General features: G+C 41.1%; 1 protein-coding gene across 7 annotated transcripts; it reads left to right on the top strand.

The window, feature by feature from the left end:
• The first annotated feature begins 170 nt into the window (after positions 1-170).
• Positions 171-14,603, top strand: LOC135769121 (uncharacterized). Of its 7 annotated transcripts, none has more exons than XM_073813844.1 (10): positions 171-593; positions 699-775; positions 1,232-1,331; positions 2,309-2,389; positions 2,528-2,601; positions 3,152-3,244; positions 3,413-3,476; positions 3,543-3,641; positions 4,312-5,316; positions 5,773-14,603. In XM_073813844.1, exon 10 carries the CDS (start codon positions 8,635-8,637, stop codon positions 13,519-13,521), a length of 4,887 nt encoding a protein of 1,628 aa, XP_073669945.1. In that variant the 5' UTR covers positions 171-593; positions 699-775; positions 1,232-1,331; positions 2,309-2,389; positions 2,528-2,601; positions 3,152-3,244; positions 3,413-3,476; positions 3,543-3,641; positions 4,312-5,316; positions 5,773-8,634; the 3' UTR covers positions 13,522-14,603. The 7 variants fall into 7 exon arrangements, with proteins under 7 accessions (XP_073669945.1, XP_073669944.1, XP_073669950.1 ...); XM_073813843.1 differs by having other exon boundaries at positions 171-610; XM_073813849.1 differs by having other exon boundaries at positions 171-610; positions 3,413-3,480.
• Positions 14,604-15,021: the final 418 nt, after the last annotated feature.

Raw genomic sequence — 15,021 nt, 5'->3', positions numbered from 1 at the left:
CACACACACACACACACACACACACACACACACACACACACACACACACACACACACACAGTTGGCTTGAAGACTGTTGATCTCACATATAATTATAAACTACACATCAATTAAAAAGTTTTAATTTATTATTATTCATACATACCCAACTGTCTGAAATGTGGTTTCAATTTCGTCTTAACAGAAATTACAAGAGTAGTGTAAACAATGTTTTACATGCTGATGATGAGGGTGGGGATCAAACAAGTCTGCTGTAGGACTCGACGTTTACACAAAAATGTCACTTGATTATTACAGTTTTATGGTAAATAAACCTATTTAATGTGTTTCGTCAGTATAAATATTTGACATGATGTTTATTTAGTGAAGCCGCAGATTCAGTGCAGTAAATGATTTAATCTCTGCAGGGTTTTGAGTTAGGTTTCACTTTCACATTGATGTAGATGTGAACAGCGCCTCTGTTTCTGCAGAAATGAAACTCTATTCATATTCTGACGTCACTCGAGCTGTGGACCAGTAAGAGCGCGCGGCGCAGTAGAATCGGGCGCGCGCATGTCAGGAAGGCGCAGTTTACTGTAGACGCTTCAGCTATTGTACGGGCAAACTTCATGTCAGCGTAACTTTAATGTTTTCAATCTGTTAATGTTGTTTTTGTTCAAGAGCTGTTAGTTAGTTTGATTTGTTCTTCACTGTTTCAGCTGTAGGATCACTCAAGATGGACGCGTGCGCACAGATGTGTAAATGTTTCCTGATCTTGTTTAACATTGTGTTCGCAGTAAGTGTTCGTCACTCAAATAATTTTACAGTAACTTAACCTTTCATGTTAATATGTTTTAACATATGGATGTTTTTACTTGAGGAAATCATATAATGATGATCGTTCCCAGCGGGCATATGACCGACCTTCAACGTTGAAATTTGGTTGAAATTAGGTCAGTTGTTTGTTCAACGTTGAAACAACGTTGAAACAACGGTGAATGGTAAACGGTTGAAAAAGGTTAATAAAATGCTTAAAAATCAACGTTGAAATTTGGTTGAAATAACGTCAGTTGTTTGTTCAACGTTGATTCAACGTTGAAACAACGTTGAAACAACAGTGAAGTAAATGGTTGCAGAGAGACAATAAAATAATGTTTTATAATATGTGAATCATTCAGAAAAAAAATGTAAAAACTCATTTTATAAAATTGATGAAATTATAAAAAAATTTAACAAATAATTGAATATACAGGTAGCGAGGTAATCTCACGAGATTACACGAGACTGGACTGTTTTAACGGCTGTCTGCGAGATCTTGCGTATCACACGAGAATGCTTCAGAGAAAGAAGAGGTAAGGAAATATAAGTCAATGTAAACGTATAACGTTATTTTATTCACATATACAAAGTGGTATGACAAAAAAGCACGATGCCATTGCCAAATCGGGTTTTTTTCTGTTAGTTGCGAATGTATTCGTTATAGCAGTTAATTTACTAGTCCACGGGATGTTCCCGCCGAAATTGGACTTCGTTATTATTAATAAATTAATATGAGGTGTGTTTTTATCAACATAACCACTTGGTTGTTTTTGCTTCAGAAAAGCAACTAGTTATAAATGTAAGGGCTTTTTTGGACAACTTCGGTGAAAAAGTGTTGATTTCGTAGTTCAGTCAGCGTAACTTATATCCGAGAGGTCTTACAGGCGCCACAGACACCTATCAGCCTTTTGTAAGGAGGAGGAGCAGCTCGAGTGCGGTGCGGTCCGGTCAGTGTTAAGCTGCTTAGTTTCTCAAATTCATATTACTGATAAAGTGTTAAAACTTAGATGAGATGTTGGTGTTTTATGGCTCACGAATTCGCAATAACGGATACGTATAGCAGTTCGTGTTAATGACATTAATCCAAACTTATTGATGACGTGATAACATGGGCGTCGAATCCAATATTAATCATGCTGAGGTTTTCTCGATGGGGTAATGTGTATAAATGCAGTTATAAAATTAAAAGGGACAAGATAGTCGACGTGACCCTCATGTTTCCATGGCAATCAGTCAATTACGCTTATGAGGCTCACCTGCGGTCATTCGCGCAGTATCCATGATTTTAAGCGGCATGAAACACTTAAGTTAACTCATTTGTACGAAAATATCATGTCGTGTAAGTTTGCATGTTCTATTCGAATTGAAATACATTGTAATGGTGTAATTTTGCTTACTTGTTGAATAGTTAGCAAGTTTTAATGGAAATAGAAAATAATGGTTATCTAGACAAATGTGCTCTTGTTTTTAGTATATGTTTATAACTCTTTTGTAATGTCTTCGTTATCAGAGTCCTTCAAATTAGAAAAGTGAGGATGATCTTGTCAATGCTGAGATTTTCATGCATCAACAGCCACTACATCTGGATCAAGTAATGTTGTGTTAACCCTGCTATTCTACAGTATTTACTTAAATGCAGTATGCAAGTGTATGTATTCATGTTCTGATAAAAGTCATTATAATTCTCTTCCAATATTGCACTAATTTTACTTTTTTATATTTTGTCAAGATTGAACAAGAAACAGACAGCAAGGGTTGTCAGGTCAGAAACAGAATGACACACAAACACAAGAAACTTCACAGGTGAGAATTGAGAGTGGCTTTTTAAAAACACCTGCTACTTGTTTCTCAAGACTGGTTTATCATTGTCATTAGGAAAATATAAGAAACTAATTTAGGATACAATGGTTACTTTTCAGCACAGCAATTAATTTCTTTTGTATGCCACTATTCCTTCTACAGTATGTCGGCCTACATATTTCAAACACTTTGTTTTCAGTATACAGAAACAAAAGTTAATCCAGTGTTCAGAGTGGATGTTGATGCAAGTTTTATAGAGGCTTCATATTGACAGAAAAAAATGGGTCTTTGTGGTGGTGTACATGACAGCATTTATTTGTTCTTATCTTTATGTATTATGGCTTTAATCATAATTTTTTTAATTGTCAATGAGCTACCACCTACCCTGGTAATGCACCACCAAGATACCATGTTGTAATAGAAATCCGTAATTTACCATTTCTTTTTTGTGAAGCGTCTCCCCTAAAACCTTACAATGCATTTCACAATTTATGTTTTCTTTTTAAAAGGGGCTATGACTTGTTTTTATTTTATTATGTGTTTTAAATTGTAGGCTGATCAACATGCAATTTGAAGACGTGTGATAAAATACAGAGAGGTGAAGTAGTGTGTCTTTCCAGATCCCCAAATCATTCCTTCTTAAAAGGTAATGAATAGTGTTATGACAAAAAATGTAAACATTCTTAATTTCTTTAAAAGTTGTACTTGGGCCACAGTTTTCTGTATTTCTAACCAAAAGATTACATTTATATTTCTATACTAATGAAATTTGTTTTTCTTTTTCCAAACTTTATCAAATGCCATGATCGCTAAGATGAGCCTAAAGAGGAGATTTGGGAAGATGCTGTTTCGTAAGTCGCTTTGCCAGATAACCTGTGGTAAGTTTGTAAAACATATATTAAAAATAGGATTAGAACATCTCCTAATCAAAAGTTTTTGATCAGGTCAGGATGTCTGCTAACAATATGCCTTACTGGTCTGGGCGAGTTTAAAGGCTTACACAGACAATCCAGAAGTTCTGAAGTCCATCTTCGATTTCATTGGTAAGGGACTACACAAAAGGCTGTTTGACCCACACGTAAAGCAACCTGTCAGTGTTTGCTTTAAGCATCTCATTTAGGGGTGTTGAAAATATAACGTTAATATCACTTAAGCATTCAGTATTGGATTCATTTGTAACCACATAGATCAGAAGCACCATTCACTACCATGGTATTCTTTTATGCTACTATGTAAGTCAATGGTGCTTCTGGTCAGTTTGGTTGCAGACATTCCTTAAAAAATCTTTGTGTTCATCAGGACGATTTAAGGTTTAGAAACATCTCCGCAACCTCAGTTGTTGCAAAGGGTCTGAATATGTATAATGTAAATATGATATGTTTTCTTTTTTCATACATTTGCAAAAGTTTCTAAAATTCTGTTTTTACTTTGTAAAAATATCTAAACAATTACAGTATCATGCAACAACATAAAATTGAAAGTGAAAGGTGTATGATTTCTGAATGCACTGTAGGTGATATTAATTGAACCTCATTGTCATCTTCGTAAACACAACAGCTTTGTTCTTTCATCAGATGGTTATGCAATATTTCAAGTCAGACTATCAAAGAAAACGCATCTTGCCCTGATGTGCAATAACAAGATTTTTTGTACATGGGCAAAAATGCAGCATTTTTTGAAAATTAAATATCTTGTGTTTTTTTCCCTCCTTAGATGCTGTCATCGTATTAAGTACAGCATGAGCCAGAATAGATGTGTGGTGGTGGCCATAAGAAGACTGTCAACTAAACCAACAACAAAATTCATATTTGCAGTTTTTCTTGAATAAAGTTTTTCTATTCAGATTAATAAAATGACTTTTAAACATGATTTTGTTTCATATTTTATGATTTTATTCTATATTTAGAAAATTCTACTTCTGCACTACTAACTGGAAAACAAACTGTTTGAAAGAATGTGTTTTATCCATAAAAAAATATTTTTAACAGCTGCTTTCATGTTTATTTGGAAAGGGTAGGCACCTGCCATCTTATTTGTCCACATTTAAACTTTACCTTCCTTAAGTGTTTAGTTTTATGAATGGGGTTGTACTGTAAGTTATGCATAGCAAGTTGCATTCATATGATAATTGCACTAAAAATGACACGTTTACAGTAAATAATTTAGTGAGTATTGCAGTGTAAAGTAAAAATCTATATTAAGTGTTAAAAACAACAAGGAAATAGAAGGTTGAAATTGCGTCATGTTATCAACCATAATTCACCTATGTTGAAAGTGTGACGTTGAAACAACGTCGTGATTTCAACGTTGAAATTTTTTGCAAAACCGAAAGGTAATCCAACGTTGATTCAACGTTGGTACCTGACGTTGATTCAACGTTGAATCAACGTTGAAATGCCCACTGGGTTACGTTCAGGGCAGGATTTTGGGGGGGGAGTAGCCTATTCACCTTATTTTCCACGACAACAAGGGCGGCGCCATTGCGCTCATTTTGTCAACGTACTTCCGGCTGCATATGATGAGCAGCTGCCTGAGGCAGTGGCTGAAGGCGACGCGTTAAACTTAAAAAGCTCACTCAAGCGCCTTTATGTTTGTTTCTTACCAATTTTAATGGGCGGGGAGCCGACTGAGGAACACCCTAATCCCAAGTAATGGTTCGACTACGATGTTCCGGTAACTTTAAACCACGCCGGGTGTTGAAAAGGTGGTCAGTTTCAGGTAAGCTATCTTAGCTTTATGTGCTCTTTCGCCTAACGTTAGATTTGTGATGTCCGTTCTACGAATAAACTTAAGATCAGTAACGTTAGTTTATAAAATGCAATTATTTTGAATGATTTTCATTGCCCACCTGTATTTTTATATTTAAGATAAGACAGCAATATATTATAGTACATTACATTCTTACAGTAGCTCACGTGATTCATACAAGTTACAGAGATTTCAGATGCTAGGAGGTTTCTCATTCAGATATTGATGATAATGACCTATTAAACGACATATTATTTAACACTGAAGTTAGAGGTTGTGTGTATAATGTTAATGTCTCTTTTTAATGCATCTCTCTCTCACACACTGTTCTGTTTAAGTATGGGTACCATTATATATTAATTCTCATGATGCAAGTTTATTTTAAATACTAACATAAAAATGTTTATGGTTATATTATTTTCACAGATGCATTGATGTTTAGTGATGCAATGGACAACTGTGAGCATGATACAATCAACATGTTCCTAAACTGTGATGCAGAAACACAATGGGAGGATCAATCCGTCTCTGAACACAACTACACTATAAAATCATAACTCAACCTGAAGCAACCTACATCTGATATGGGAAAACAACCTTGCAGTTTCCCGGACAGGGCTTATGCTGGTCCCAGGCTAAAATGCTTATTTGAGCTACAATAATTTAAAAACACCTTGTACTGACATACCTCAACATATATGAGTGCCATTGTTTTGTCACAAGATGTGGTTTGTTTGTAAAAACTAAAATGTCCTAATATAATTAAGGCCTAGTCCTGTAAACCCTGTCTGAGAAACTGCTTCTGCTTCATGTGTTGAGGTGTCACAAGAGTACATATCTCTGCTGAGAAACAACCATCTTTGTCAGCTTTACACAGGGTTGATATTGCATGCATTACATAGTCGCTAAGCACTTCACCAGTACATACACCAACAGCTTCCAGATAAACACTTGGGATCAACTCCTGATGACTCTGATAAAGCTGTGTCTTAATTTATTGCAGGGTGGTCTTGCTGAAAAGTTAGTTGTTTCTTAGTCCATAGTTATTTTTTATAAACCTTTACAATTTGACCTGATTTTACCTGTTGTAAAGTTACATTAAACCTTCATACAGTATGTGATCAGATGTCATGCAGTGATATTAAACATTTACAATGTGATCTGTTGTGCATTTATATTAAACCTTTATAATGTGATCAGATATTACCTGCCATGCAGTTATATTAAACCTTTACAATGTGATCAGATGTTGTGGAGTTATATTAAACATTTACAATGTGATCAGATGTTACCAGTCATGCATTTATATAAAACCTTTACAATGTGATCAGATATTGTGCAGTTATATTAAATCTTTACCATGTGATCAGATGTTACCTGTCATGCAGTTATATAAACCTTTACAGTGTGATCAGATATTATCTGTAAGGAATTTCTTTAACCATATGTGAGCTTTGTAGATTCCACTTAAAATGATTTAAGTCTCCTGATTTGAAGGAATAAGTGTTGGCAAGTTTGCAAATGAATTATATCATGGTACATTACCACATAACAACGAAATAGATATTGGACTGGCTAAGGTGCACATTTGCTTTAAAAAAGACGAAATCACTGTGTAAATATTGGTAAGCATAATTACTTTAATAATGTTGCTCCATCAACTCCTTCTGACACGACGAGGTAATAAAATATGTCCCATAGGTTACTTGCCGCGGCTGCTTCATATCTTCTAACCACGAGACGATTGATGGGACATTATAAGACTATCCGAGCGTCGTATCAAGTTTTCTCCGTGCTCCTAATTCAAAACATTTACAGCAGTTGCGATATTTGTCATTTAGCTAAAGTTATAGTGAACTACAAACAATCTTTTAACCACCAAACTAGCTCCCGAATGCACTGTGCCATATTAGCAGCGGAAGTCGGTTGACAAAATGCGGAAGAGCGAAGAATTGAAAAGGGGCGTGGCGGAATAAGGTGAATATCAAACTGTGAATCAAAGCAGTTAATGTTACATATCCGCCCACTATAAAACTCAATCATGTGTTTTTTTAGGGCTGACAGTAATAGATTCAAGTTTTTAATCAAATGAGTTATAAGATGTGCCAGTTAATTAAAAATTACTGTAAATACATTTTGGCTGAAAACTTACTCCTAAAAACAGTATTTAAAATAATTGCATAAGGGGAGGTTCCGTTAAATGCGTATGTTGTCCACAATTAATCGCACTAACGTGTTAACTTAATAGCCCTAAATAACATAAATACAGTAGATAACAATGTTAGTACAGTATAGTACAAGAAAGTTGTGGTCTCAGTTAAAGGAGATATTAAAATAACACACTGAAAGCACAAAATAAACACACCGCTTGTGCGCATGTCTGTTTCTGCAGCAGGTGCATTCACTGCTTACACATCAGGGTGTGGTGTCACGGATGTAAAATAAATCCAGTAATCGTTTTCATTTCATTATTGTCGCATTGCTATCTCATCTTAAGTTTTCTTTTAAGCGCGATTCAAATTCAATAAGTCATTACTTCGTCATTACATCAGTGTCTAATGCATTGCGCACAGTGAATTAAATTATTACATTTCTTACAAAGGGACGGGTTAGTTAACCATGATAGATCAATCAACAAGCATTAAATTGAAGAAATAAATGACCGGAATATTACTAAACAAATCAAACAATCACAATCACGGTGGCTCTTCACTGAGCAGGGCCTATGGGCTCGAGTCCAGTCAAGCTTAATGTTAAGTCCAGCCTTGATTCTGGTAATAATAATAATGATGAAAAGATTATTTAGCGATGATGAAAACGGTGATAATAATAATTGTGATGATAATTATAATGGTAATGATTATTGTTTGGAAGTTTCTCCTCTGTCCAATTGCCACGCCCATTTTGCTTTTCAGTTTCCCATGCAGCTCACCACACCTGTAATTAATTGGCCTCAATCAGCCACAGGCTTTATCAGACAGCACCTGTGCACAGCCCCTGCCCTTCGTTCATGCTACATGGAGGATTTTTGTGTGGTGCTGCTGAAAGATTGTGTGCCTTGTGTGCGTTATTGAGTTATGTAAGTTTCCTTTAAGTTAATTATGAGAAAAACCACACACAGACACGCATACAAATACTTGCCTCATAAATAAAACACTCTGTAATTAAAGTGACTGGACTGGATTGTTCTTACCGACACCTCCACTGGTCTCAAGCCAGCCACCTACCATCCCTCTTAAACCTCCTTCTCATGGTCCTTCGAGCCGGATCCATTGACGACCAGTGGAAATGTCCAGTCACTCCCTGCCTTCGTTATTTCAGCGTCCTCACCGCCAAGCCTCGCGTCCTGCACGCTATGATGACTACGTCATGGAATATGATCAGCGGCCACAATATACTACTGAATTACCAGAGCCACCACCGCTTCCCTCTGCAGACATCTGTGGTGTTGGACCTCAGTACCAATCACAGTCCGAGTCTGAGGAGGACCAAGAGCCACCTCAACTATCCAGTGAGGAGGATGAAGAGGAAGAGCCGGAACCACTGGCAGAGCCAGCAATGAACCCTCGCTCACCTGTCCCTTCTGGAAGAGCCCTAGCCCCTGAGTACCCACATGTCCCTCATGTAGCCCCAATTCCTGACCGTCAAACTGAGCTCTTACAGCAGTTACTAGATGAAGTAAAGAATCAAGGTAGACTAATCCACCGCTGCATGCTAGACCAAGGCCACTCTTTGCGGTCTCGTTCAGTACCATTCCCTGAAACCTTTGGCCCTCCGTTAGTAGCATCACAAGCCCAGCATGCTGCAATGCCACCCCAGGCTACCACTCGTGACACTAAGCCCTTTCCTGCTCCACCTCGGCAGCAGCTTCCTTATCCACCTCCTATAAGCCATGCCCCTGCCAGTCAGCCCTTAGTTCAGTACTGGCAGCACACGATTCCTTCTGACAATAGTCAGTTCCCTGTCACGGGTCAAGTCCCAGTCTCGCGTAACCCTTTGCTCCCAGCCTATATGTCATCTCAAATTCAGCCTAGAGCTATGGCCCACTCTGCCCAGCCAGTGTACCAGCCCCAAAATGTGCAGCCTCACCATCATACTTCTGCAGCCTCACCAAGCCATTTAGCCCCCCCTTTAGGCCGACTGCACCCATATAGTAAGATAGAAGGTCCCTCATTCCCTGATCTTACTAGAGAAGATGAAAGCCAATATATGATGTTAAAGATGGCCCTATCCAACCTGTTAGACCCAGGAGAGTCAGAGCAGTATAAATATCACATCTTACTGGATCACTTAAAGGTAGATCAGGCAAAGCGGCTTGCCTTAGCTTATGTTTATGCTCCAGATCCTTACACTCAAGCTATGCGGGCCCTAGATGAGCGTTATGGCCAACCCAGACAGCTTGCTCTCAGAGAGCTCCGGGCTATAATGGAGATGCCTGCTATCCGTATGGGTGATGGTAGAGGCCTAGATCAGTTTTCCCTTAGAGTACAAGCCTTAGTGGGTCTCCTCCAGTCCATGGGTCCCGAAGGTCACTCTGAGCTTACCTGTGGCTCACATGTCGAACGCCTACTAGAGAAACTACCCAGTGAGCACTTTTGTCAGTTTAAGAGAAGCATCAGTTTGAGTAGACCAGGTCCCCTATGCTATAACCTCCTAGATTTTTCCTCCTGGTTGCAACAGGAAACACGTTGCCAGCCCAGAAGGGAGAGAACCCTTCAACCTGTCCGACCAAAGCCACCACCCTCTCACCCATTCAGAGCTACAGCTATACTCCATGGTAGCAAGACTTCCCAAGTGACCTTCCCTAAAGTCCAGATAGCTCCTCCTAGGGTCAGTCAGCTTCCCCTCAACCCCACATCCACGCGTTGTCCATTGTGTGCTTACTGTAACTCACCTGAACATCACGTCAGTAAATGTGATGACTTCCTCACGCTCACTGAAGATCAGAGAGCTAGTTGGATCACAGGACAGAAACGATGCTGGCGGTGTGCACGAGACCACTTTGCAAACCAGTGTGATCTGAAGGGACGCTGCAACCAATGTAATGGGAAACATCTGCAGGTCCTATGCAACATCAATCAGAGGCAAGTGCAGAATTTATACCTAGACCATCCTAGTGATTGCAATAAAGTGCTGCTAAAGGTAGTTGAAGTGACCCTACGTAATGGAAACAAGTCCTTAGACACGTATGCCATATTAGATGATGGATCAGAACGTACGATCCTTCTGCATCCTGCAGCCCAGAAACTTCAGTTGATAGGAGAGTCTGAGAGCCTGAAGCTGAGGACAGTGAGACAGGATGTCCAGACTCTAAACGGTGCCACTGTGTCCTTCACCCTCATTCCAAAGGCCCATCCAAAGAAAACCTATGCCATCAGGCATGCTTTCACTGCAGATCAGCTTTCCTTATCTGAACATTCTCATCCTGTGAAATCCCTCCAGCGGCGCTACCCTCATCTCAGGCAGATTCCCTTGAAGCAGCATAATAATATAAGACCCCTCCTACTCATAGGAGCTGATCATACCCACCTGATCACTCCAACACTGCCTGTAAAGTTAGGCCCCCCTGGAGCCCCAGCAGCTATCAAAACCCGTCTTGGCTGGACGTTACAGGGCCCTGCTAGAGATATTGTCAGCTCTCCCTCTACAAAGTGTCACTATATCTCCTTTAAATGTCCACCTGATGACATTCACCACAATGTGCAAAAACTGTGGCAGCTGGACACAGTACCTTTGAGGAACACAAAATTGGTTGTCCGCTCTAAACAGGACAGAGATGCACTTCACCAGCTGGAGACTCAAACCATTCGAATTCCTGTTGATGACGTCCTAAGGTATGCCACACCTCTCCTCCGAGCAGATCCCTGGCCCCCCTTAAAGGCCCCTAAGGAAGCAGTTATGTCCCGTCTTCGCAGCTGTGAGAGGAGACTGCTCCAAAATCCCTCACAGGCGGAAACCTATACCAGAGAGATCCAAAAGCTAGTTGATGTTGGGTATGTCAAGAAGTTGACTCTCTCTGAAGCAGCAGATGCCCCAGAGTCTTGGTATATACCTCATCACATTGTGCGTCATAATGGAAAGGACCGCATTGTATTTGATTGTTCTTTCTCCTATCAGAATCAATGTCTGAATTTACAATTGCTTCCTGGTCCAACCCTTGGGCCTTCCCTCCTTGGAGTTCTCCTTCGTTTCAGGCAGCACAAGATTGCCATCAGCGGTGACATTAAGTCCATGTTCCACCAGGTGCGCCTGCTACCCCAAGATAAACCCCTCCTGCGCTTCCTTTGGCGTGACCTAGAAATTAAATCCCCTCCAACTATATATGAATGGCAAGTAATCCCATTTGGCACCACCGCCAGCCCATGCTGTGCCATTTATGCCCTCCAGAGGATTGCCAAGGATGCACAGGCCGATGAGCGTGTTACCTATTCCATACAACACTGTTTCTATGTGGATAATTGCCTTCAAAGTCTCCCCACATCAGATGAAGCTAAGGACCTCCTTCACTCCCTGCGTGCAACCCTCTCCTCTGGTGGCTTTGACATTAGACAATGGGCCAGTAATGACCCCAAGGTTATTTGTGATCTCCCTCCCGATGCTAGGTCAGACCAGGCAGAGCTCTGGCTGTCACACCATCCTTCTCTTGACCCCATGGAATCTACTTTAGGCCTTCATTGGAATTGCCATACAGACACCCTGAAATACAGGCATAGAGCCATTGAAGCTGCTATTCCAACCATGCGTCACATCTACAGGGTACTTGCAAGCCAGTATGATCCTCTTGGTTACATCCTCCCCTACACAACAAGAGCCAAGATAATTGTCCAGCACCTGTGGGCAAAGGCAAGAGAATGGGATGACCCAAACCTTCCCCACAACATCCTAGAAGCCTGGCTTTCCTGGGAAAGAGAACTCCCTAATCTCTCCTCAATAGTACTCCCCCGTTGTTTTATACATTGGACAGCAGACAACCCCTCAGCCATCCTAGACCTGCACATCTTCTGCGATGCGTCAGAGCAGTCTTATGGCGCAGTCGCCTATATGCGCACTGAATATGATCAACAGGTGAATGTATCCTTCCTAATGGCGAGGTCCCGTGTTGCGCCCAAAAAACAACTCTCTATCCCTCGACTTGAACTATGCGCAGCCCTGATTGGAGCTCAACTGTTCAACCTCCTCCAAACCGAGCTCACCCTCAAAATCAGACGGGCTACTTTATGGAGTGACTCTACCACAGTCCTCTATTGGCTTCTCTCAGACTCATGCCGCTATAAGGTCTTTGTTGGAACCAGGGTGGCTGAAATCCAGGAACTCACCAAAGGCCAGGAATGGCGCTATGTGGATTCCCTGAACAACCCAGCTGATGATCTGACTAGAGGAAAGCATCTATCTGAGCTAAGTGAGCCTTGCAGGTGGAACCAAGGACCTGCCTTCCTCCTGCAACCCCCTGACCTGTGGCCAACTAACCCCACAATAGATCAAGCTGAAGATCCCATAGAGTTACGTAAGCCCAGTTTCTGTGGTGCCGTATTTCTTAACCAAAAGCCCTCCATCTCTGACCCTACCCAATTCACCACCTTTCAGGATCTCCTTGACTCTACCGCTGCCTCCTATCATGGGTTGACAGAGCCTCCTGCAACACCATCAGCAGCAACCTACCTCGATGTAGAGATTGCCATCATCAGACAGGCCCAGCTGGATTCCTTTGGAAATGATCTAGCATGTCTTCAGTCTCACAAACCCCTTCCACATTCCAGTCGTCTTCTCTCTCTTGCTCCAGAACTGGATTCAATGTCAGGTCTCATTCGAGTAGGCGGAAGGTTACGACAAAGCAATGACCTACCCCCTGATGTTATACATCCGGTTGTCCTAGACCCTGCCCATCCAATTACAAAACTTATAATTAAAGATTGTGATGACCACCTACATCATCCTGGGCCAGAAAGGCTATTCGCTGAGCTAAGAAGGAAATTCTGGATCCTGAGGGGTCGTGAGGCTGTCAGGAAACATCAGCACAGGTGTACTAAGTGCCAGCAGTCCCGTGCCAAACCCCTTATTCCCCTAATGGCCGATCTTCCTCCTGCTCGCCTACGCCTCTGTAAACCTCCCTTTTATTCCACCGGGATAGATTGTTTTGGGCCCTACACTGTGAAAGTTGGACGACGGAGTGAGTAAAGGTGGGGAATTATTTTTAAATGCCTGACAACTAGGTGTGTACATCTAGATCTACTTAGTCACATGAATGCAGATTCCTTTTTAATGGCACTAAGGCGCTTTATAGCTCGCAGAGGCAAACCTTTCGAGCTGCTCTCCGACAGGGGTACCAACTTTATCGGGGGCAACAGAGAGCTACAGGAAGTCTACCAATCCCCGACCTCTGACCTCCAGGCAGTCCTGGCTAAACAGAGAATCTCCTTCAAGTTTAATCCCCCCCACGCACCCCACTTCGGTGGGACGTGGGAGCGTGAAATTCGTTCCATCAAGATTGCCCTACAGACCACCCTAGGTGCCCAAGCAGTCACTGAAGAGGTGTTACGCACTGTGCTGATTGAAATTGAAGGTATCCTCAATTCAAAGCCCCTTGGTTATGTCTCTTCTGACATTGCAGATCCTGATCCGGTGACTCCTAACCTGTTGCTCATGGGGCGGCATGACTCTTCCCTCCCCTTAGTAACGTAAAGTGATTTCCCTTCATCTTGGTAAAGATGGTCGTTGTAGAGTTGCAGATGTCCAGGTGGGGGACAAACGGTACACAAGACCCGTTGCCCGCCTCATCCCACTCCCTGCCCTACCTGAACCCCCATGACTCTCCAATCCAGCAAATTTGCAAGGCAAATTTGGGGGCGGCTGTTTGGAAGTTTCTCCTCTGTCCAATTGCCACGCCCATTTTGCTTTTCAGTTTCCCATGCAGCTCACCACACCTGTAATTAATTGGCCTCAATCAGCCACAGGCTTTATCAGACAGCACCTGTGCACAGCCCCTGCCCTTCGTTCATGCTACATGGAGGATTTTTGTGTGGTGCTGCTGAAAGATTGTGTGCCTTGTGTGCGTTATTGAGTTATGTAAGTTTCCTTTAAGTTAATTATGAGAAAAACCACACACAGACACGCATACAAATACTTGCCTCATAAATAAAACACTCTGTAATTAAAGTGACTGGACTGGATTGTTCTTACCGACACCTCCACTGGTCTCAAGCCAGCCACCTACCATCCCTCTTAAACCTCCTTCTCAATTATAATAGTGATGTTTCTGTGTTTTTCAGTTGTTGGGTTTCGGGATGGTCAGTCTGGGTCTCTGGTTGAGGTTCGGTGCTGAAACAAAAGGATTTTTTGACATTGATCTGAACACTGCACAGTTTACTATCGGTGTGTATTACTGTTATTAGCTTTTATATATTTGCTAAAATAAATTCTTTTGAATAGCTGAACCTTATGCTAATTGTCCTTAGTTTGTTTCAGTATAGAGTTAACCCTAACTAACCCTTATAATCAAATGACTGATTAATTTCTCTTTGTCAGGTGTAATTGTGTTGATGGTCACTGGCGCATTGATGTTAGTGGTTGCTGTGATTGGTAATTGTGGAGCGTGTTGCGGGAGTAAATCAGCTCTTGGTGCGGTAATGTAAATTATGATTACTTTAACTTGTCACACATTTAGAAAGCAGGAATTAA

The sequence above is a fragment of the Paramisgurnus dabryanus genome, chromosome 3 (genome assembly GCF_030506205.2).
Source record: "Paramisgurnus dabryanus chromosome 3, PD_genome_1.1, whole genome shotgun sequence".
Classification (NCBI taxonomy): Eukaryota; Metazoa; Chordata; class Actinopteri; order Cypriniformes; family Cobitidae; genus Paramisgurnus; species Paramisgurnus dabryanus.
Note: the sequence above shows the minus strand (reverse complement) of the source record. Positions and strands in the feature narration are given on the sequence as shown.

Excerpts from the sequence above, each read along its gene's own strand:
- LOC135769121 (XM_073813844.1), top strand. The coding sequence starts at position 8,635 with ATGTCCAGTCACTCCCTGCCTTCGTTATTTCAGCGTCCTCACCGCCAA.